The sequence below is a fragment of the Garra rufa genome, chromosome 6, assembly GCF_049309525.1.
Source record: "Garra rufa chromosome 6, GarRuf1.0, whole genome shotgun sequence".
In the NCBI taxonomy this organism is placed as follows: domain Eukaryota; kingdom Metazoa; phylum Chordata; class Actinopteri; order Cypriniformes; family Cyprinidae; genus Garra; species Garra rufa.
The window spans coordinates 30,335,063-30,361,590 of record NC_133366.1 but is presented as its reverse complement, the minus strand read 5'-3'; the positions used below and the strand labels follow the sequence as shown (position 1 = coordinate 30,361,590).

The following is a 26,528-nucleotide window of genomic DNA, read 5'->3' as shown; positions in this document are numbered from 1 at the left end:
TATGCATGTACTAGATGCGCTATGTGCTGACTCCATTTACTTTTCTGACTAGGCTCAAGGGTGCCCAGCATATTCAACAAGGTCCTGTTAAATCTTTCAGGCTGGGGATCTCCTTGCGGATGATAAGGTGAGGTTCTAGACTTCTTCACTCCTAGCATAGTCAGCATGTCAGACACTAACTGGCTCTCAAAGTCCCTGCCTTGGTCTGAGTGTATTCGAGTAGGAAGACCATAATGTATGAAATATTTTTCCCACAAAGTCTTTGCCACTGTAGAAGCTTTTTGGTCCCTTGTGGGAAAAGCTTGAGCGTAACGGGTGTAATGGTCAGTAACCACCAATACATTACACACATTACGAGAATCGGCTTCGATGGAAAGAAAATCAATACACACAAGGTCCATGGGTCCTGAACTCTGCATGTGAGACAATGGAGCAGCCCTATGAGGCAATGTTTTCCTTTTGATACAGCGCTCACATGTCTTACAGTAAGCCTCGACATCACGCTTCATGTGTGGCCAGTAAAATCGGTCACGAACTAGGCCATAGGACTTTTCGAAACCTAGATGTCCAATCTCGTCATGCAAAGACTTTAACACCGTGCTGTGGAATTGTTTTGGCAGTACAAGCTGTCGTTTCACCCTGTGATCACTCTGCCGAACAGTTCTGTAAAGCAATCCATTATCTACTGACAATCTTCCCCACTCTCGTTTCAGAATCTTCATCTTTGGGTGACTGCTCTGGATGTTACTGAAAGGTTTCTGATCACAAACAGCCTTCCACACTTCTCCGAGGAACGAATCATTTCTCTGAGCCGTTTGCAGCTCACTTGGACTAAGCACGGGTAAATGCTCTGCAGCCACTTCAGTAGTATGAGAGAAAGCTTTAGGAACAGCAGACATATGTGCCCCAGCCTGTTGCACCACACATGAGTAAGAGACATTCCCTGCTCTCCCCTCTGCAGACAAAGTGCGACAAAGAGCCCTTACGCCCGCAGCTGGAATTTCCTGCCACTCATCATCAGCACTTGGGTGAGAATGTGGACGCCTAGATAATGCATCTGCATCGACATTTGTTCGGCCAGGTCTGTATTTCAAACTAAAAGTATAAGTCGTCAAAGCAGACAGCCAACGGTGACCTGTCGCATCAAGTTTCGCTGACTTCATTATATAGGTTAAAGGATTATTGTCAGTTCTAACCTCAAATGGAACACCATACAAATAGTCGTGCAGTCTATCCACAACAGCCCACTTCAGAGCTAAAAATTCCAGTTTGTGGGCTGGGTAGTTTCTCTCTGAAGGGGAAAGGCTGCGACTGATAAAAGCGACTGGGCGTAATCCTTCCTCATGTTCCTGATACAGAACTCCTCCAAGTCCATCCATGCTCGCATCCACGTGCAAAACATATGACTTTTGTGCATCCGCAAAGGCTAGCACTGGAGCTTGAGTTAGACACTTTTTCAGGGTTTGGAAGGCTGTATCACACTGAGAAGTCCATCGGGATCCAAACGGTTCAGAGGACTTGTAACAGGGTTTGGTGTTACTCACAGGTGAATTTTTGTTTCTCTTCTTCGCAGTACTGGCAGAAGATGGATACCCCTGCAGCAGTTCATTGAGAGGTCGACACAACTTTGAAAAATCCTTTACAAAACGCCTATAATAGCCACAAAACCCTAGAAAAGATCTGAGCTCTGTCACCGTCTGGGGCTGAGGCCAGGATACAACAGCCTCGATCTTGGAAGGATCAGTGGATATTCCATCCTGTGACACAATGTGCCCTACGTAGTTCACAGAACTCCTGCCAAATTGGCACTTGTCAAGGGAGATCTTTAGGCCCTCCTCTCTCAGCCTGTCGAGTACTTTCAAGAGGCGCTCTTCGTGCTCGTCAATGGTTTGTCCAAAGATGATTAGATCATCCAAGTATACTAGCACTTCCAAAAAGTTCATATCCCCGACAGTCCGTTCCATGACTCTTTGGAAAGTGGCGGGTGCTCCACAGATGCCCTGGGGCATACGCTCAAATTCATAGAACCCCACCGGGCAGATGAATGCAGTCTTCTCCTTGTCGGCGTCACTCATGGGTATTTGATAGTATCCGCTCCTCAAGTCGAGAACACTGAACCATCTACTTCCGGAAAGACTATGGAGGGCATCCTCAATGCGGGGCACAGTATACTGGTCTGGTGTAGTCCTTTGGTTGAGCGTCCGATAGTCCACACACATTCTAACCTTCCCGGACTTTTTGCGAACCACGACAATGGGCGAAGCGTAGGGGCTGCGGGACTCTGATATAATGCCACTACTCTGCAATTCTCTGAGGTGCAGTCGCACGTCTTCCAAGTCAGCAGGGGCAAGACGGCGGGATCTTTCTCTGAAAGGGCGTGAATCATGCAACCTTATCTCATGAGTGGTGCTTTTTGAACATCCCACATCCCACTCGTGTAGAGAAAACACTTCCTTTCTCTGCATCATTTTCTCACACAAGCTCTGTTTTGCTTCCTCTGGCATTGGAGAATCTCCAAAATCAAAAGATGCAGGTGTCAAAGTATTTTGTTCAGGTGGATGTTTAGCAGGAAGTTGTGGCACTAAGGATACTGGAAAAACATGGGCAAGAGGAGTTCCTCGCTTCACCCATACTTCTTTTGTAGACATGTTCCTGGCGGTCACTGTGACTCGCTGACTGGACACAACGGATGCTGAATGAAGTTCAGGCCTCACCTCTAGATCATCAGAGTGTGTATCACCAACTGCTGCTCTGTCTACTAACACTAGAGATTCAGTCATCTGACCAGGAAACTTAAGCAGACCAGGAAGCTGCAAAACTTGATTTGGTTTCAGAACAACAGGGTTATGCTTCACGAACCAAACTGTTCCATGCTTGTCTGGGTCATCCTGTGAAACATCCGTCTGTTGAATAGACTCGTAGGCTTCTCTGATTACGGGATGTATGGTTAGCACATTCAAAAATTTCTCACCAGCTTGTTGACGGCAAGACTCAAGCAGCTTCTTCACTAAGCTAGTGTTTGTCCCGAGCAAAATGGCTATTCCTTCCCGTTTCACAGGGTCTGGGCATACAATGGCAAGCGTGTCAATCACTTGATGCACTCCAGCTACACTTTCCGTGAACTCAAGTCTGAGGGGCAGGTATCCATCATAAGGGTATTTATGTGAGCTTAAACCCCAAATCTCAAGGTTTTCCACAGGCTGAAGGTCTAAGTGTTTCAGATAAGTGTCATAAAAACTGCGGTATAATAAAGTAACCTGCGAACCGCTGTCAAGAAGAGCTTTAGCGTAGATACCTTCTATCTGGACTGGCACTTCAGAGACAGGTCCTACTAACCCCTCAGGAAGTTTTGGCTTACCAGCATCAAGCATGAATGAACCACAAGTGGAACGTGTTGTCTCAGGAGCCCCGTGCCGTTCCTTCACTGAGCTCCTGCCCAGTTTCCCTGCAAGCGATGCATCTTTATCAGCTTCTGATTAACTTTCCTGAGGTCCTCTGGTGCTTTGCATTCCCACTTCTTATGTCCATCTTCACCACATTTGTAGCAAAAGATCCCGGGCACTGGTGGCTGGGTGGATTTAGCTTTTTGGGGGTTGTCTCGGTTCACACTCCCAGGGTTTTTACTGGATGGTTTCTGAGGAGCAAAATCAGAAGCACAAGTCACAGTAGCCACGTTCAACAGTTGACTCACCTGGGTAGATAGCTCTTTAACCTCCTTCTTTAGGTTTTGTAATTCAGACGGCACAGATGCCTGGGGAGAGACGACAGTGGCGACTGAAGCTTTAACATTTTCTCTTGCAGCTACCCAGTGTTCTTCCTCACGTATTTCCTTCATCAACTGTGAAAAAGATGGAGGACTCTGCAAAGTGTGAGTCATTCTGATTCGCAACGCAACCATATCATTGGTAAGTGCTCCCTTAATTAGCTGCTCCATTCTGGCTCCATTTATGCCGGCTGCATTAATCCCACCCTTCAACAAGGCTCTGTGGAGAAGTTTGTCTAGGCGGTACAAGAAAGCTGAAAGTTTCTCTCCATTTTCCTGATAAGTGTGACGAAATCTAGCCATAAGGTCAGGGCCACTCTCCGTAGTTCCATATGCAGTCTCAAGGGCAGCTAAGTACTCATTTGCAGTTGCAGATGGGCTACTCACTTTCAAAAACCTGACAATATCAGCAGCAGGACCCCGCAAACTCTCAACAAGGCGTTGTTTCTTGGCAGCCTCTGTGCATTGCCATTCACTGATCATTTGTGCAGCCTGCTCCATCCAGACTTCATATTCCTCCTCACCTGGAGGAACGGGCTTCAGGCCTGAGAACAACCTCAGTTTTCGGTAACTAGGTCCATCAGTAGATGTTTGATTACATCTGTCTACTAATTTACCTATTGCATTAACTAGATCCACACTGATATCAGATTTAGGAGACTGATCTCCCATTACTATGGCCTTTACTTCATCCATAGACTTACCCTCCTGCTGCAATAAGGCTAACAACTTAATCTGAAAGGGGTCACTGCCAGCAGCTGGGTCATCGGCTGATAGACCACCCACAAAGTGAACATGCCAGGGCCCAGCTTCCCGCTCAATACCTATTTCAGGAGGTAAAGTACTTGGATCAAGGTCAGTACTAGTCTCCACTAAAACAAACAGTTGTTTGCCAGTAACGTCACCACGGCGACCACAAATTTTAGTACGACCAAAGACCTTCACTGTGTTTAATACTTTCTCAATAGTGTCATTACTAGCGTCCAAAGGAACATTGCTTAACACAATGGCACGTGAGGAGCTAATGTTCTCCTCTCTACTCCACTGAACAGTCTGAGAGAGATCCATATTTTGAAACTAAAGGCAGGTTGCTAGAAAAAATAAACAGACAAAATTAAAACTGATTCTGGTTACCTTCTACTGCTAACTGAAAAAGAGAAATAAACTGGTAAAACAGGGAAATAGAAAAACACAGTATCCCAGCGGTGCCTCCAAAAATGTAACCCTTTTCTTAACCCTAGGGGTTAATTTACTTATTTCTCTAACAAGAGTCCTGGATTCCCGGCAATTAGATAGTGAATTAGGCCGGTAGAGTGTTTCTTTTCTTTCTTTATTTACAACAAATGAAATGTAAGGGATTTTTTCCTCTTGTACAAATTTTACTCAATCCCTTTACTACAGATAAATTAAATAATTAAATTTCTTGCTAATCACAAGAATTCTGGAACTTAGTAAATTAATTAATTTGCCAGACTCAAGGAAATATAACAATACAAATGTTAAAGAGAAAAGTAACAAAGATGGATTTATTTTTCTTTACATGAATGTATTAAGTAGTACCAGTAAATCAAGAAACCAATAACAACGTTCTCTTTAAGGAAAGCAGATAAACAATTCTCCCTGATGTTATTCGAATTGCTTCTTTTAAATAAAATATATAAATCTCTTTTGTAGTCTCAGAACGATTCTTGTTCTTTCCCAATTATTACGCTCTCCTCTTCAACCTTAGCTATATTTCTATTTTGGAACACTGTAACTCAATGTAGAACTCGATTCCACTAAAACACTTTGTTTCTTATAGAACCCCATAATAATAAAAAAAACAATATCTCTTTCAAGATTCGTTATACACTTGAGAAAACACCGCAGTTCAAACCACACACATTGTCTTTCAGTACTGTATGCACGTTACATATCTTACGATCCGTTAAATGTACGTCAGTCAAACAGTTCAAATGTATGCGAGTCAGTCAAACAGTTCAAATGTACGATCGATCGTATCGTTGGGGCCCAGGACGTTGGTGCACATTAATCAGATGATCAATTTAAAGTAATCCAAGACGAAAATGAAGTCACTTACGTGTTGACAGTTGACAGTGAAACAACATTACGTTCCTTACACCACGAATACTCAGCGTCCCCTAACGATCCATCTTGAACTTGATATGAAATCAGACGATCCACGTCCAGTGATGAAACACACGATCTGTCCAGTTCTGCACGCAATTCCGAAGTCCTCCACAAAGATGGCTGATAAGTCTTCAAACACAGTTACTGTTCGTGACTGCAATCGTCTCTATAGCCGCTAGGCTATCATCACACACAGCATAACTAATTGACTCACAGGAGCACGGAAAACAAAGATGAGTTGCACGTAAGAAAATAACATAAACAAGCGTCGTCACTCTATGCTTTGGGCCGTATATTACAATGAATATAGTAGTCTCCAAATGGATGATGATACACTTTTCTCAATAGAGACAGCCGATCTCACTGGCAGCACACTCTTTTTCCATGTGCGATACTTCTTCCTCATTACGTGACTCACGTTATGACGCAACCTCAAGCTCAACAGTCACTGGCTTGTAATTATACACCTGTATTAAACATGCTTTTCATTGGATATAAGCAAATCACATAATTGTTGCATCAACTTTCAAAATAAAGAAAAAATACAATAATAGAAAATACATTATAATACTTTGTATTATTTCTGACACAGAGCATATTAAACACAGGTATAATTTAGGAGTCCCTACACATGCAAAACTCTTCTAACACCTTCAGATGTGCATTACTGCATTGCAACAGCATTTTATTCATGCACATGACAAATTTTTAATGTTTGACAGAGTTTCAGTAACATTGCTTCAACCCAGGTTTGTCCGGAGCAGAAACGCTGTTTTGAGAGCTTTGAGACTCTAATACACAAAATACATGCAAAACTCTTCTAACACCTTCAGAAGTGCATTACTGAATTGCAAACAGCATTTTATTCATGCACATGACAATTTTTTAATGTTTGACAGAGTTTCAGTAACATTGCATGAACACAGGTTTGTCCGGAGCAGAAACGCTGTTTTCAGAGCTTTGAGACTCTAACATAATAATTCATGCAAAACTCTTCTAACACCTTCAGATGTGCATTACTGCATTGCAAACAGCATTGTATTCATGCACATGACAAATTTTTAATGTTTGACAGAGTTTCAGTAACATTGCATCAACTCAGGTTTGTCCGGAGCAGAAACGCTGTTTTCAGAGCTTTGAGACTCTAACATAATAATTCATGCAAAACTCTTCTAACATCTTCAGAGATGCATTACTGCATTGCAAACAGCATTTTTTTTTTCATGCACATGACAAATTTTTAATGTTTGACAGAGTTTCAGTAACATTGCATCAACCCAGGTTTGTCCGGAGCAGAAAGGCTGTTTTCAGAGCTTTGAGACTCTAATACACAAAATGCATGCAAAACTCTTCTAACACCTTCAGAAGTGCATTACTGAATTGCAAACAGCATTTTATTCATGCACATGACAATTTTTTAATGTTTGACAGAGTTTCAGTAACATTGCATGGACCCAGGTTTGTCCGGAGCAGAAACGCTGTTTTGAGAGCTTTGAGACTCTAATACACAAAATACATGCAAAACTCTTCTAACACCTTCAGAAGTGCATTACTGAATTGCAAACAGTATTTTATTCATGCACATGACAATGTTTTAATGTTTGACAGAGTTTCAGTAACATTGCATCAACCCAGGTTTATCCGGAGCAGAAACGCTGTTTTCAGAGCTTTGAGACTCTAACATAATAATTCATGCAAAACTCTTCTAACACCTTCAGAAGTGCATTACTGCATTGCAAACAGCATTTCATTCATGCACATGACAAATTTTTAATGTTTGACAGAGTTTCAGTAACATTGCATCAACCCAGGTTTGTCTGGAGCAGAAACGCTGTTTTCAGAGCTTTGAGACTCTAACATGCAAATACATGCAAAACTCTTCTAACACCTTCAGATGTGCATTACTGCATTGCATACAGCATTTTATTCATGCACATGACAAATTTTTAATGTTTGACAGAGTTTCAGTAACATTGCATCAACCCAGGTTTGTCTGGAGCAGAAACGCTGTTTTCAGAGCTTTGAGACTCTAACATACAAATACATGCAAAACTCTTCTAACACCATCAGAAGTACATTACTGCGTTGCAAACAGCATTTTATTCATGCACATGACAACTGTTTAATGTTTGACAGAGTTTCAGTAACATTGCATCAACCCAGGTTTGTCCGGAGCAGAAAAGCTGTTTTCAGAGCTTTGAGACTCTAACATACAAATACATGCAAAACTCTTCTAACACCTTCAAAAGTATCTTACTGCATTGCAAACAGCATTTTATTCATGCATATGACAATTTTTTTATGTTTGACAGAGTTTCAGTAACATTGCATGAACCCAGGTTTGTCCGGAGCGGAAACGCTGTTTTGAGAGCTTTGAGACTCTAATACACAAAATACATGCAAAACTCTTCTAACACCTTCAGAAGTGCATTACTGAATTGCAAACAGCATTTTATTCATGCACATGACAATTTTTTAATGTTTGACAGAGTTTCAGTAACATTGCATCAACCCAGGTTTGTCCGGAGCAGAAACGCTGTTTTCAGAGCTTTGAGACTCTAACATAATAATTCATGCAAAACTCTTCTAACACCTTCAGATGTGCATTACTGCATTGCAAACAGCATTTTATTCATGCACATGACAAATTTTTAATGTTTGACAGAGTTTCAGTAACATTGCATCAACCCAGGTTTGTCCGGAGCAGAAACGCTGTTTTCAGAGCTTTGAGACTCTAACATACAAATACATGCAAAACTCTTCTTACACCTTCAGATGTGCATTACTGCATTGCAAACAGCATTTTATTCATGCACATAACACATTTTTAATGTTTGACAGAGTTTCAGCAACATTGCATCAACCCAGGTTTGTCCGGAGCAGAAACACTGTTTTCAGAGCTTTGAGACTCTAACATACAAATACATGCAAAACTCTTCTAACACCATCAGAAGTGCATTACTGCGTTGCAAACAGTATTTTATTCATGCACATGACAAATGTTTAATGTTTGACAGAGTTTCAGTAACATTGCATCAACCCAGGTTTGTCCGGAGCAGAAACGCTGTTTTCAGAGCTTTGAGTCTCCAACATGCAAATACATGCAAAACTCTTCTAACACCTTCAAAAGTATCTTACTGCATTGCAAATAACATTTTATTCATGCACATGACAAATTTTTTATGTTTGACAGAGTTTCAGTAACATTGCATCAACCCAGGTTTGTCCGGAGCAGAAACGCTGTTTTCAGAGCTTTGAGACTCTAACATAATAATTCATGCAAAACTCTTCTAACACCTTCAGAGATGCATTACTGTATTGCAAACAGCATTTTATTCATGCACATGACAATGTTTTAATATTTGACAGAGTTTCAGTAACATAGCATCAACCCAGGTTTGTCCGGAGCAGAAACGCTGTTTTCAGAGCTTTGAGACTCTAACATAATAATTCATGCAAAACTCTTCTAACACCTTCAGAGATGCATTACTGTATTGCAAACAGCATTTTATTCATGCACATGACAATGTTTTAATATTTGACAGAGTTTCAGTAACATTGCATCAACCCAGGTTTATCCGGAGCAGAAACGCTGTTTTCAGAGCTTTGAGACTCTAACATAATAATTCATGCAAAACTCTTCTAACACCTTCAGAAGTGCATTACTGCATTGCAAACAGCATTTTATTCATGCACATGACAAATTTTTAATGTTTGACAGAGTTTCAGTAACATTGCATCAACCCAGGTTTGTCCGGAGCAGAAACGCTGTTTTCAGAGCTTTGAGTCTCCAACATACAAATACATGCAAAACTCTTCTAACACCTTCAAAAGTATCTTACTGCATTGCAAACAGCATTTTATTCATGCACATGACAAATTTTTAATGTTTGACAGAGTTTCAGTAACATTGCATCAACCCAGGATTGTCCGGAGCAGAAACGCTGTTTTCAGAGCTTTGAGACTCTAACATAATAATTCATGCAAAACTCTTCTAACACCTTCAGATGTGCATTACTGCATTGCAACAGCATTTTATTCATGCACATGACAAATTTTTAAGGTTTGACAGAGTTTCAGTAACATTGCTTCAACCCAGGTTTGTCCGGAGCAGAAACGCTGTTTTGAGAGCTTTGAGACTCTAATACACAAAATACATGCAAAACTCTTCTAACACCTTCAGAAGTGCATTACTGAATTGCAAACAGCATTTTATTCATGCACATGACAATTTTTTAATGTTTGACAGAGTTTCAGTAACATTGCATCAACCCAGGTTTGTCCGGAGCAGAAACGCTGTTTTCAGAGCTTTGAGTCTCTAACATACAAATACATGCAAAACTCTTCTAACACCTTCAAAAGTATCTTACTGCATTGCAAACAGCATTTTATTCATGCACATGACAAATTTTTAATGTTTGACAGAGTTTCAGTAACATTGCATCAACCCAGGATTGTCCGGAGCAGAAACGCTGTTTTCAGAGCTTTGAGACTCTAACATAATAATTCATGCAAAACTCTTCTAACACCTTCAGAAGTGCATTACTGCATTGCAAACAGCAATTTATTCATGTACATGACAAATGTTTAATGTTTGACAGAGTTTCAGTAACATTGCATCAACCCAGGTTTGTCCGGAGCAGAAACGCTGTTTTCAGAGCTTTGAGTCTCCAACATGCAAATACATGCAAAACTCTTCTAACACCTTCAAAAGTATCTTACTGCATTGCAAATAACATTTTATTCTTGCACATGACACATTTTTTATGTTTTACAGAGTTTCAGTAACAATGCATCAACCCAGGTTTGTCCGGAGCAGAAACGCTGTTTTCAGAGCTTTGAGTCTCTAATATACAAATACATGCAAAACTCTTCTAACACCTTCAGAAGTGCATTACTGCATTGCATACAGCATTTTATTCATGCACATGACAAATTTTTAATGTTTGACAGAGTTTCAGTAACATTGCATCAACCCAGGTTTGTCCGGAGCAGAAACGCTGTTTTCAGAGCTTTGAGACTCTAACATACAAATACATGCAAAACTCTTCTAACACCATCAGAAGTACATTACTGCGTTGCAAACAGCATTTTATTCATGCACATGACAAATTTTTAATGTTTGACAGAGTTTCAGTAACATTGCATCAACCCAGGTTTGTCCGGAGCAGAAAAGCTGTTTTCAGAGCTTTGAGACTCTAACATAATAATTCATGCAAAACTCTTCTAACACCTTCAGATGTGCATTACTGCATTGCAAACAGCATTTTATTCATGCACATGACAAATTTTTAATGTTTGACAGAGTTTCAGTAACATTGCATCAACCCAGGTTTGTCTGGAGCAGAAACGCTGTTTTGAGAGCTTTGAGACTCTAATACACAAAATACATGCAAAACTCTTCTAACACCTTCAGAAGTGCATTACTGAATTGCAAACAGCATTTTATTCATGCACATGACAATTTTTTAATGTTTGACAGAGTTTCAGTAACATTGCATCAACCCAGGTTTGTCCGGAGCAGAAACGCTGTTTTCAGAGCTTTGAGTCTCCAACATACAAATACATGCAAAACTCTTCTAACACCTTCAAAAGTATCTTACTGCATTGCAAACAGCATTTTATTCATGCACATGACAAATTTTTAATGTTTGACAGAGTTTCAGTAACATTGCATCAACCCAGGATTGTCCGGAGCAGAAACGCTGTTTTCAGAGCTTTGAGACTCTAACATAATAATTCATGCAAAACTCTTCTAACACCTTCAGAAGTGCATTACTGCATTGCAAACAGCAATTTATTCATGCACATGACAAATGTTTAATGTTTGACAGAGTTTCAGTAACATTGCATCAACCCAGGTTTGTCCGGAGCAGAAACGCTGTTTTCAGAGCTTTGAGTCTCCAACATGCAAATACATGCAAAACTCTTCTAACACCTTCAGAAGTGCATTACTGCATTGCATACAGCATTTTATTCATGCACATGACAATTTTTTAATGTTTGACAGAGTTTCAGTAACATTGCATCAACCCAGGTTTGTCCGGAGCAGAAACGCTGTTTTCAGAGCTTTGAGTCTCTAATATACAAATACATGCAAAACTCTTCTAACACCTTCAGAAGTGCATTACTGCGTTGCAAACAGCATTTTATTCATGCACATGACAAATTTTTAATGTTTGACAGAGTTTCAGTAACATTGCATCAACCCAGGTTTGTCCGGAGCAGAAAAGCTGTTTTCAGAGCTTTGAGACTCTAACATAATAATTCATGCAAAACTCTTCTAACACCTTCAGATGTGCATTACTGCATTGCAAACAGCATTTTATTCATGCACATGACAAATTTTTAATGTTTGACAGAGTTTCAGTAACATTGCATCAGCCCAGGTTTGTCTGGAGCAGAAACGCTGTTTTCAGAGCTTTGAGACTCTAACATGCAAATACATGCAAAACTCTTCTATCACCTTCAGATGTGCATTACTGCATTGCAACAGCATTTTATTCATGCACATGACAAATTTTTAATGTTTGACAGAGTTTCAGTAACATTGCATGAACCCAGGTTTGTCCGGAGCAGAAAAGCTGTTTTCAGAGCTTTGAGACTCTAACATACAAATACATGCAAAACTCTTCTTACACCTTCAGATGTGCATTACTGCATTGAAAACAGCATTTTATTCATGCACATAACACATTTTTAATGTTTGACAGAGTTTCAGCAATATTGCATCAACCCAGGTTTGTCCGGAGCAGAAACACTGTTTTCAGAGCTTTGAGACTCTAACATACAAATACATGCAAAACTCTTCTAACACCATCAGAAGTGCATTACTGCGCTGCAAACAGTATTTTATTCATGCACATGACAAATGTTTAATGTTTGACAGAGTTTCAGTAACATTGCATCAACCCAGGTTTGTCCGGAGCAGAAACGCTGTTTTCAGAGCTTTGAGTCTCCAACATGCAAATACATGCAAAACTCTTCTAACACCTTCAAAAGTATCTTACTGCATTGCAAATAACATTTTATTCATGCACATGACAAATTTTTTTATGTTTGACAGAGTTTCAGTAACAATGCATCAACCCAGGTTTGTCCGGAGCAGAAACGCTGTTTTCAGAGCTTTGAGTCTCTAATATACAAATACATGCAAAACTCTTCTAACACCTTCAGAAGTGCATTACTGCATTGCATACAGCATTTTATTCATGCACATGACAAATTTTTAATGTTTGACAGAGTTTCAGTAACATTGCATCAACCCAGGTTTGTCCGGAGCAGAAACGCTGTTTTCAGAGCTTTGAGACTCTAACATACAAATACATGCAAAACTCTTCTAACACCATCAGAAGTACATTACTGCGTTGCAAACAGCATTTTATTCATGCACATGACAACTGTTTAATGTTTGACAGAGTTTCAGTAACATTGCATCAACCCAGGTTTGTCCGGAGCAGAAACGCTGTTTTCAGAGCTTTGAGACTCTAACATAATAATTCATGCAAAACTCTTCTAACACCTTCAGATGTGCATTACTGCATTGCAAATAGCATTTTATTCATGCACATGACAAATTTTTAATGTTTGACAGAGTTTCAGTAACATTGCATCAACCCAGGTTTGTCTGGAGCAGAAACGCTGTTTTCAGAGCTTTGAGACTCTAACATGCAAATACATGCAAAACTCTTCTAACACCTTCAGATGTGCATTACTGCATTGCAACAGCATTTTATTCATGCACATGACAAATTTTTAATGTTTGACAGAGTTTCAGTAACATTGCTTCAACCCAGGTTTGTCCGGAGCAGAAACGCTGTTTTGAGAGCTTTGAGACTCTAATACACAAAATACATGCAAAACTCTTCTAACACCTTCAGAAGTGCATTACTGAATTGCAAACAGCATTTTATTCATGCACATGACAATTTTTTTAATGTTTGACAGAGTTTCAGTAACATTGCATGAACACAGGTTTGTCCGGAGCAGAAACGCTGTTTTCAGAGCTTTGAGACTCTAACATAATAATTCATGCAAAACTCTTCTAACACCTTCAGATGTGCATTACTGCATTGCAAACAGCATTGTATTCATGCACATGACAAATTTTTAATGTTTGACAGAGTTTCAGTAACATTGCATCAACTCAGGTTTGTCCGGAGCAGAAACGCTGTTTTCAGAGCTTTGAGACTCTAACATAATAATTCATGCAAAACTCTTCTAACATCTTCAGAGATGCATTACTGCATTGCAAACAGCATTTTTTTTTCATGCACATGACAAATTTTTAATGTTTGACAGAGTTTCAGTAACATTGCATCAACCCAGGTTTGTCCGGAGCAGAAAGGCTGTTTTCAGAGCTTTGAGACTCTAATACACAAAATACATGCAAAACTCTTCTAACACCTTCAGAAGTGCATTACTGAATTGCAAACAGCATTTTATTCATGCACATGACAATTTTTTAATGTTTGACAGAGTTTCAGTAACATTGCATGGACCCAGGTTTGTCCGGAGCAGAAACGCTGTTTTGAGAGCTTTGAGACTCTAATGCACAAAATACATGCAAAACTCTTCTAACACCTTCAGAAGTGCATTACTGAATTGCAAACAGTATTTTATTCATGCACATGACAATGTTTTAATGTTTGACAGAGTTTCAGTAACATTGCATCAACCCAGGTTTATCCGGAGCAGAAACGCTGTTTTCAGAGCTTTGAGACTCTAACATAATAATTCATGCAAAACTCTTCTAACACCTTCAGAAGTGCATTACTGCATTGCAAACAGCATTTCATTCATGCACATGACAAATTTTTAATGTTTGACAGAGTTTCAGTAACATTGCATCAACCCAGGTTTGTCTGGAGCAGAAACGCTGTTTTCAGAGCTTTGAGACTCTAACATGCAAATACATGCAAAACTCTTCTAACACCTTCAGATGTGCATTACTGCATTGCATACAGCATTTTATTCATGCACATGACAAATTTTTAATGTTTGACAGAGTTTCAGTAACATTGCATCAACCCAGGTTTGTCTGGAGCAGAAACGCTGTTTTCAGAGCTTTGAGACTCTAACATACAAATACATGCAAAACTCTTCTAACACCATCAGAAGTACATTACTGCGTTGCAAACAGCATTTTATTCATGCACATGACAACTGTTTAATGTTTGACAGAGTTTCAGTAACATTGCATCAACCCAGGTTTGTCCGGAGCAGAAAAGCTGTTTTCAGAGCTTTGAGACTCTAACATACAAATACATGCAAAACTCTTCTAACACCTTCAAAAGTATCTTACTGCATTGCAAACAGCATTTTATTCATGCATATGACAAATTTTTTATGTTTGACAGAGTTTCAGTAACATTGCATGAACCCAGGTTTGTCCGGAGCGGAAACGCTGTTTTGAGAGCTTTGAGACTCTAATACACAAAATACATGCACAACTCTTCTAACACCTTCAGAAGTGCATTACTGAATTGCAAACAGCATTTTATTCATGCACATGACAATTTTTTAATGTTTGACAGAGTTTCAGTAACATTGCATCAACCCAGGTTTGTCCGGAGCAGAAACGCTGTTTTCAGAGCTTTGAGACTCTAACATAATAATTCATGCAAAACTCTTCTAACACCTTCAGATGTGCATTACTGCATTGCAAACAGCATTTTATTCATGCACATGACAAATTTTTAATGTTTGACAGAGTTTCAGTAACATTGCATCAACCCAGGTTTGTCCGGAGCAGAAACGCTGTTTTCAGAGCTTTGAGACTCTAACATGCAAATACATGCAAAAGTCTTCTAACACCTTCAGATGTGCATTACTGCATTGCATACAGCATTTTATTCATGCACATGACAAATTTTTAATGTTTGACAGAGTTTCAGTAACATTGCATCAACCCAGGTTTGTCCGGAGCAGAAACGCTGTTTTCAGAGCTTTGAGACTCTAACATACAAATACATGCAAAACTCTTCTTACACCTTCAGATGTGCATTACTGCATTGCAAACAGCATTTTATTCATGCACATAACACATTTTTAATGTTTGACAGAGTTTCAGCAACATTGCATCAACCCAGGTTTGTCCGGAGCAGAAACACTGTTTTCAGAGCTTTGAGACTCTAACATACAAATACATGCAAAACTCTTCTAACACCATCAGAAGTGCATTACTGCGTTGCAAACAGTATTTTATTCATGCACATGACAAATGTTTAATGTTTGACAGAGTTTCAGTAACATTGCATCAACCCAGGTTTGTCCGGAGCAGAAACGCTGTTTTCAGAGCTTTGAGTCTCCAACATGCAAATACATGCAAAACTCTTCTAACACCTTCAAAAGTATCTTACTGCATTGCAAATAACATTTTATTCATGCACATGACAAATTTTTTATGTTTGACAGAGTTTCAGTAACATTGCATCAACCCAGGTTTGTCCGGAGCAGAAACGCTGTTTTCAGAGCTTTGAGACTCTAACATAACAATTCATGCAAAACTCTTCTAACACCTTCAGAGATGCATTACTGTATTGCAAACAGCATTTTATTCATGCACATGACAATGTTTTAATATTTGACAGAGTTTCAGTAACATAGCATCAACCCAGGTTTGTCCGGAGCAGAAACGCTGTTTTCAGAGCTTTGAGACTCTAACATAATAATTCATGCAAAACTCTTCTAACACCTTCAGAGATGCATTACTGTATTGCAAACAGCATTTTATTCATGCACATGACAATGTTTTAATATTTGACAGAGTTTCAGTAACATTGCATCAACCCAGGTTTATTCGGAGCAGAAACGCTGTTTTCAGAGCTTTGAGACTCTAACATAATAATTCATGCAAAACTCTTCTAACACCTTCAGAAGTGCATTACTGCATTGCAAACAGCATTTTATTCATGCACATGACAAATTTTTAATGTTTGACAGAGTTTCAGTAACATTGCATCAACCCAGGTTTGTCCGGAGCAGAAACGCTGTTTTCAGAGCTTTGAGTCTCCAACATACAAATACATGCAAAACTCTTCTAACACCTTCAAAAGTATCTTACTGCATTGCAAACAGCATTTTATTCATGCACATGACAAATTTTTAATGTTTGACAGAGTTTCAGTAACATTGCATCAACCCAGGATTGTCCGGAGCAGAAACGCTGTTTTCAGAGCTTTGAGACTCTAACATAATAATTCATGCAAAACTCTTCTAACACCTTCAGATGTGCATTACTGCATTGCAACAGCATTTTATTCATGCACATGACAAATTTTTAAGGTTTGACAGAGTTTCAGTAACATTGCTTCAACCCAGGTTTGTCCGGAGCAGAAACGCTGTTTTGAGAGCTTTGAGACTCTAATACACAAAATACATGCAAAACTCTTCTAACACCTTCAGAAGTGCATTACTGAATTGCAAACAGCATTTTATTCATGCACATGACAATTTTTTAATGTTTGACAGAGTTTCAGTAACATTGCATCAACCCAGGTTTGTCCGGAGCAGAAACGCTGTTTTCAGAGCTTTGAGTCTCTAACATACAAATACATGCAAAACTCTTCTAACACCTTCAAAAGTATCTTACTGCATTGCAAACAGCATTTTATTCATGCACATGACAAATTTTTAATGTTTGACAGAGTTTCAGTAACATTGCATCAACCCAGGATTGTCCGGAGCAGAAACGCTGTTTTCAGAGCTTTGAGACTCTAACATAATAATTCATGCAAAACTCTTCTAACACCTTCAGAAGTGCATTACTGCATTGCAAACAGCAATTTATTCATGTACATGACAAATGTTTAATGTTTGACAGAGTTTCAGTAACATTGCATCAACCCAGGTTTGTCCGGAGCAGAAACGCTGTTTTCAGAGCTTTGAGTCTCCAACATGCAAATACATGCAAAACTCTTCTAACACCTTCAAAAGTATCTTACTGCATTGCAAATAACATTTTATTCTTGCACATGACACATTTTTTATGTTTTACAGAGTTTCAGTAACAATGCATCAACCCAGGTTTGTCCGGAGCAGAAACGCTGTTTTCAGAGCTTTGAGTCTCTAATATACAAATACATGCAAAACTCTTCTAACACCTTCAGAAGTGCATTACTGCATTGCATACAGCATTTTATTCATGCACATGACAAATTTTTAATGTTTGACAGAGTTTCAGTAACATTGCATCAACCCAGGTTTGTCCGGAGCAGAAACGCTGTTTTCAGAGCTTTGAGACTCTAACATACAAATACATGCAAAACTCTTCTAACACCATCAGAAGTACATTACTGCGTTGCAAACAGCATTTTATTCATGCACATGACAAATTTTTAATGTTTGACAGAGTTTCAGTAACATTGCATCAACCCAGGTTTGTCCGGAGCAGAAAGGCTGTTTTCAGAGCTTTGAGACTCTAATACACAAAATACATGCAAAACTCTTCTAACACCTTCAGAAGTGCATTACTGAATTGCAAACAGCATTTTATTCATGCACATGACAATTTTTTAATGTTTGACAGAGTTTCAGTAACATTGCATGGACCCAGGTTTGTCCGGAGCAGAAACGCTGTTTTGAGAGCTTTGAGACTCTAATACACAAAATACATGCAAAACTCTTCTAACACCTTCAGAAGTGCATTACTGAATTGCAAACAGCATTTTATTCATGCACATGACAATTTTTTAATGTTTGACAGAGTTTCAGTAACATTGCATCAACCCAGGTTTGTCCGGAGCAGAAACGCTGTTTTCAGAGCTTTGAGTCTCTAACATACAAATACATGCAAAACTCTTCTAACACCTTCAAAAGTATCTTACTGCATTGCAAACAGCATTTTATTCATGCACATGACAAATTTTTAATGTTTGACAGAGTTTCAGTAACATTGCATCAACCCAGGATTGTCCGGAGCAGAAACGCTGTTTTCAGAGCTTTGAGACTCTAACATAATAATTCATGCAAAACTCTTCTAACACCTTCAGAAGTGCATTACTGCATTGCAAACAGCAATTTATTCATGTACATGACAAATGTTTAATGTTTGACAGAGTTTCAGTAACATTGCATCAACCCAGGTTTGTCCGGAGCAGAAACGCTGTTTTCAGAGCTTTGAGTCTCCAACATGCAAATACATGCAAAACTCTTCTAACACCTTCAAAAGTATCTTACTGCATTGCAAATAACATTTTATTCTTGCACATGACACATTTTTTATGTTTTACAGAGTTTCAGTAACAATGCATCAACCCAGGTTTGTCCGGAGCAGAAACGCTGTTTTCAGAGCTTTGAGTCTCTAATATACAAATACATGCAAAACTCTTCTAACACCTTCAGAAGTGCATTACTGCATTGCATACAGCATTTTATTCATGCACATGACAAATTTTTAATGTTTGACAGAGTTTCAGTAACATTGCATCAACCCAGGTTTGTCCGGAGCAGAAACGCTGTTTTCAGAGCTTTGAGACTCTAACATACAAATACATGCAAAACTCTTCTAACACCATCAGAAGTACATTACTGCGTTGCAAACAGCATTTTATTCATGCACATGACAAATTTTTAATGTTTGACAGAGTTTCAGTAACATTGCATCAACCCAGGTTTGTCCGGAGCAGAAAAGCTGTTTTCAGAGCTTTGAGACTCTAACATAATAATTCATGCAAAACTCTTCTAACACCTTCAGATGTGCATTACTGCATTGCAAACAGCATTTTATTCATGCACATGACAAATTTTTAATGTTTGACAGAGTTTCAGTAACATTGCATCAACCCAGGTTTGTCTGGAGCAGAAACGCTGTTTTGAGAGCTTTGAGACTCTAATACACAAAATACATGCAAAACTCTTCTAACACCTTCAGAAGTGCATTACTGAATTGCAAACAGCATTTTATTCATGCACATGACAATTTTTTAATGTTTGACAGAGTTTCAGTAACATTGCATCAACCCAGGTTTGTCCGGAGCAGAAACGCTGTTTTCAGAGCTTTGAGTCTCTAACATACAAATACATGCAAAACTCTTCTAACACCTTCAAAAGTATCTTACTGCATTGCAAACAGCATTTTATTCATGCACATGACAAATTTTTAATGTTTGACAGAGTTTCAGTAACATTGCATCAACCCAGGATTGTCCGGAGCAGAAACGCTGTTTTCAGAGCTTTGAGACTCTAACATAATAATTCATGCAAAACTCTTCTAACACCTTCAGAAGTGCATTACTGCATTGCAAACAGCAATTTATTCATGCACATGACAAATGTTTAATGTTTGACAGAGTTTCAGTAACATTGCATCAACCCAGGTTTGTCCGGAGCAGAAACGCTGTTTTCAGAGCTTTGAGTCTCCAACATGCAAATACATGCAAAACTCTTCTAACACCTTCAGAAGTGCATTACTGCATTGCATACAGCATTTTATTCATGCACATGACAATTTTTTAATGTTTGACAGAGTTTCAGTAACATTGCATCAACCCAGGTTTGTCCGGAGCAGAAACGCTGTTTTCAGAGCTTTGAGTCTCTAATATACAAATACATGCAAAACTCTTCTAACACCTTCAGAAGTGCATTACTGCGTTGCAAACAGCATTTTATTCATGCACATGACAAATTTTTAATGTTTGACAGAGTTTCAGTAACATTGCATCAACCCAGGTTTGTCCGGAGCAGAAAAGCTGTTTTCAGAGCTTTGAGACTCTAACATAATAATTCATGCAAAACTCTTCTAACACCTTCAGATGTGCATTACTGCATTGCAAACAGCATTTTATTCATGCACATGACAAATTTTTAATGTTTGACAGAGTTTCAGTAACATTGCATCAGCCCAGGTTTGTCTGGAGCAGAAACGCTGTTTTCAGAGCTTTGAGACTCTAACATGCAAATACATGCAAAACTCTTCTATCACCTTCAGATGTGCATTACTGCATTGCAACAGCATTTTATTCATGCACATGACAAATTTTTAATGTTTGACAGAGTTTCAGTAACATTGCATGAACCCAGGTTTGTCCGGAGCAGAAAAGCTGTTTTCAGAGCTTTGAGACTCTAACATACAAATACATGCAAAACTCTTCTTACACCTTCAGATGTGCATTACTGCATTGAAAACAGCATTTTATTCATGCACATAACACATTTTTAATGTTTGACAGAGTTTCAGCAATATTGCATCAACCCAGGTTTGTCCGGAGCAGAAACACTGTTTTCAGAGCTTTGAGACTCTAACATACAAATACATGCAAAACTCTTCTAACACCATCAGAAGTGCATTACTGCGTTGCAAACAGTATTTTATTCATGCACATGACAAATGTTTAATGTTTGACAGAGTTTCAGTAACATTGCATCAACCCAGGTTTGTCCGGAGCAGAAACGCTGTTTTCAGAGCTTTGAGTCTCCAACATGCAAATACATGCAAAACTCTTCTAACACCTTCAAAAGTATCTTACTGCATTGCAAATAACATTTTATTCATGCACATGACAAATTTTTTTATGTTTGACAGAGTTTCAGTAACAATGCATCAACCCAGGTTTGTCCGGAGCAGAAACGCTGTTTTCAGAGCTTTGAGTCTCTAATATACAAATACATGCAAAACTCTTCTAACACCTTCAGAAGTGCATTACTGCATTGCATACAGCATTTTATTCATGCACATGACAAATTTTTAATGTTTGACAGAGTTTCAGTAACATTGCATCAACCCAGGTTTGTCCGGAGCAGAAACGCTGTTTTCAGAGCTTTGAGACTCTAACATACAAATACATGCAAAACTCTTCTAACACCATCAGAAGTACATTACTGCGTTGCAAACAGCATTTTATTCATGCACATGACAAATTTTTAATGTTTGACAGAGTTTCAGTAACATTGCATCAACCCAGGTTTGTCCGGAGCAGAAAAGCTGTTTTCAGAGCTTTGAGACTCTAACATACAAATACATGCAAAACTCTTCTAACACCTTCAAAAGTATCTTACTGCATTGCAAACAGCATTTTATTCATGCACAAGACAATTTTTTTATGTTTGACAGAGTTTCAGTAACACTGCATGAACCCAGGTTTGTCCGGAGCGGAAACGCTGTTTTGAGAGCTTTGAGACTCTAATACACAAAATACATGCAAAACTCTTCTAACACCTTCAGAAGTGCATTACTGAATTGCAAACAGCATTTTATTCATGCACATGACAATTTTTTAATGTTTGACAGAGTTTCAGTAACATTGCATCAACCCAGGTTTGTCCGGAGCAGAAACGCTGTTTTCAGAGCTTTGAGACTCTAACATAATAATTCATGCAAAACTCTTCTAACACCTTCAGATGTGCATTACTGCATTGCAAATAGCATTTTATTCATGCACATGACAAATTTTTAATGTTTGACAGAGTTTCAGTAACATTGCATCAACCCAGGTTTGTCTGGAGCAGAAACGCTGTTTTCAGAGCTTTGAGACTCTAACATGCAAATACATGCAAAACTCTTCTAACACCTTCAGATGTGCATTACTGCATTGCAACAGCATTTTATTCATGCACATGACAAATTTTTAATGTTTGACAGAGTTTCAGTAACATTGCTTCAACCCAGGTTTGTCCGGAGCAGAAACGCTGTTTTGAGAGCTTTGAGACTCTAATACACAAAATACATGCAAAACTCTTCTAACACCTTCAGAAGTGCATTACTGAATTGCAAACAGCATTTTATTCATGCACATGACAATTTTTTAATGTTTGACAGAGTTTCAGTAACATTGCATGAACACAGGTTTGTCCGGAGCAGAAACGCTGTTTTCAGAGCTTTGAGACTCTAACATAATAATTCATGCAAAACTCTTCTAACACCTTCAGATGTGCATTACTGCATTGCAAACAGCATTGTATTCATGCACATGACAAATTTTTAATGTTTGACAGAGTTTCAGTAACATTGCATCAACTCAGGTTTGTCCGGAGCAGAAACGCTGTTTTCAGAGCTTTGAGACTCTAACATAATAATTCATGCAAAACTCTTCTAACATCTTCAGAGATGCATTACTGCATTGCAAACAGCATTTTTTTTTCATGCACATGACAAATTTTTAATGTTTGACAGAGTTTCAGTAACATTGCATCAACCCAGGTTTGTCCGGAGCAGAAAGGCTGTTTTCAGAGCTTTGAGACTCTAATACACAAAATACATGCAAAACTCTTCTAACACCTTCAGAAGTGCATTACTGAATTGCAAACAGCATTTTATTCATGCACATGACAATTTTTTAATGTTTGACAGAGTTTCAGTAACATTGCATGGACCCAGGTTTGTCCGGAGCAGAAACGCTGTTTTGAGAGCTTTGAGACTCTAATGCACAAAATACATGCAAAACTCTTCTAACACCTTCAGAAGTGCATTACTGAATTGCAAACAGTATTTTATTCATGCACATGACAATGTTTTAATGTTTGACAGAGTTTCAGTAACATTGCATCAACCCAGGTTTATCCGGAGCAGAAACGCTGTTTTCAGAGCTTTGAGACTCTAACATAATAATTCATGCAAAACTCTTCTAACACCTTCAGAAGTGCATTACTGCATTGCAAACAGCATTTCATTCATGCACATGACAAATTTTTAATGTTTGACAGAGTTTCAGTAACATTGCATCAACCCAGGTTTGTCTGGAGCAGAAACGCTGTTTTCAGAGCTTTGAGACTCTAACATGCAAATACATGCAAAACTCTTCTAACACCTTCAGATGTGCATTACTGCATTGCATACAGCATTTTATTCATGCACATGACAAATTTTTAATGTTTGACAGAGTTTCAGTAACATTGCATCAACCCAGGTTTGTCTGGAGCAGAAACGCTGTTTTCAGAGCTTTGAGACTCTAACATACAAATACATGCAAAACTCTTCTAACACCATCAGAAGTACATTACTGCGTTGCAAACAGCATTTTATTCATGCACATGACAACTGTTTAATGTTTGACAGAGTTTCAGTAACATTGCATCAACCCAGGTTTGTCCGGAGCAGAAAAGCTGTTTTCAGAGCTTTGAGACTCTAACATACAAATACATGCAAAACTCTTCTAACACCTTCAAAAGTATCTTACTGCATTGCAAACAGCATTTTATTCATGCATATGACAAATTTTTTATGTTTGACAGAGTTTCAGTAACATTGCATGAACCCAGGTTTGTCCGGAGCGGAAACGCTGTTTTGAGAGCTTTGAGACTCTAATACACAAAATACATGCACAACTCTTCTAACACCTTCAGAAGTGCATTACTGAATTGCAAACAGCATTTTATTCATGCACATGACAATTTTTTAATGTTTGACAGAGTTTCAGTAACATTGCATCAACCCAGGTTTGTCCGGAGCAGAAACGCTGTTTTCAGAGCTTTGAGACTCTAACATAATAATTCATGCAAAACTCTTCTAACACCTTCAGATGTGCATTACTGCATTGCAAACAGCATTTTATTCATGCACATGACAAATTTTTAATGTTTGACAGAGTTTCAGTAACATTGCATCAACCCAGGTTTGTCCGGAGCAGAAACGCTGTTTTCAGAGCTTTGAGACTCTAACATGCAAATACATGCAAAAGTCTTCTAACACCTTCAGATGTGCATTACTGCATTGCATACAGCATTTTATTCATGCACATGACAAATTTTTAATGTTTGACAGAGTTTCAGTAACATTGCATCAACCCAGGTTTGTCCGGAGCAGAAACGCTGTTTTCAGAGCTTTGAGACTCTAACATACAAATACATGCAAAACTCTTCTTACACCTTCAGATGTGCATTACTGCATTGAAAACAGCATTTTATTCATGCACATAACACATTTTTAATGTTTGACAGAGTTTCAGCAATATTGCATCAACCCAGGTTTGTCCGGAGCAGAAACACTGTTTTCAGAGCTTTGAGACTCTAACATACAAATACATGCAAAACTCTTCTAACACCATCAGAAGTGCATTACTGCGTTGCAAACAGTATTTTATTCATGCACATGACAAATGTTTAATGTTTGACAGAGTTTCAGTAACATTGCATCAACCCAGGTTTGTCCGGAGCAGAAACGCTGTTTTCAGAGCTTTGAGTCTCCAACATGCAAATACATGCAAAACTCTTCTAACACCTTCAAAAGTATCTTACTGCATTGCAAATAACATTTTATTCATGCACATGACAAATTTTTTTATGTTTGACAGAGTTTCAGTAACAATGCATCAACCCAGGTTTGTCCGGAGCAGAAACGCTGTTTTCAGAGCTTTGAGTCTCTAATATACAAATACATGCAAAACTCTTCTAACACCTTCAGAAGTGCATTACTGCATTGCATACAGCATTTTATTCATGCACATGACAAATTTTTAATGTTTGACAGAGTTTCAGTAACATTGCATCAACCCAGGTTTGTCCGGAGCAGAAACGCTGTTTTCAGAGCTTTGAGACTCTAACATACAAATACATGCAAAACTCTTCTAACACCATCAGAAGTACATTACTGCGTTGCAAACAGCATTTTATTCATGCACATGACAAATTTTTAATGTTTGACAGAGTTTCAGTAACATTGCATCAACCCAGGTTTGTCCGGAGCAGAAAAGCTGTTTTCAGAGCTTTGAGACTCTAACATACAAATACATGCAAAACTCTTCTAACACCTTCAAAAGTATCTTACTGCATTGCAAACAGCATTTTATTCATGCACAAGACAATTTTTTTATGTTTGACAGAGTTTCAGTAACACTGCATGAACCCAGGTTTGTCCGGAGCGGAAACGCTGTTTTGAGAGCTTTGAGACTCTAATACACAAAATACATGCAAAACTCTTCTAACACCTTCAGAAGTGCATTACTGAATTGCAAACAGCATTTTATTCATGCACATGACAATTTTTTAATGTTTGACAGAGTTTCAGTAACATTGCATCAACCCAGGTTTGTCCGGAGCAGAAACGCTGTTTTCAGAGCTTTGAGACTCTAACATAATAATTCATGCAAAACTCTTCTAACACCTTCAGATGTGCATTACTGCATTGCAAATAGCATTTTATTCATGCACATGACAAATTTTTAATGTTTGACAGAGTTTCAGTAACATTGCATCAACCCAGGTTTGTCTGGAGCAGAAACGCTGTTTTCAGAGCTTTGAGACTCTAACATGCAAATACATGCAAAACTCTTCTAACACCTTCAGATGTGCATTACTGCATTGCAACAGCATTTTATTCATGCACATGACAAATTTTTAATGTTTGACAGAGTTTCAGTAACATTGCTTCAACCCAGGTTTGTCCGGAGCAGAAACGCTGTTTTGAGAGCTTTGAGACTCTAATACACAAAATACATGCAAAACTCTTCTAACACCTTCAGAAGTGCATTACTGAATTGCAAACAGCATTTTATTCATGCACATGACAATTTTTTAATGTTTGACAGAGTTTCAGTAACATTGCATGAACACAGGTTTGTCCGGAGCAGAAACGCTGTTTTCAGAGCTTTGAGACTCTAACATAATAATTCATGCAAAACTCTTCTAACACCTTCAGATGTGCATTACTGCATTGCAAACAGCATTGTATTCATGCACATGACAAATTTTTAATGTTTGACAG

At 38.6% G+C, this 26,528-nt stretch overlaps 1 protein-coding gene across 1 annotated transcript; it reads right to left on the bottom strand.

The window, feature by feature from the left end:
• Positions 1-3,421: 3,421 nt before the first annotated feature.
• On the bottom strand, positions 3,422-4,831 carry LOC141336907 (paraneoplastic antigen Ma1 homolog). The gene has a single exon (XM_073842626.1). It carries the CDS (start codon positions 4,829-4,831, stop codon positions 3,422-3,424), a length of 1,410 nt encoding a protein of 469 aa, XP_073698727.1.
• Between the last annotated feature and the right edge of the window lie 21,697 nt (positions 4,832-26,528).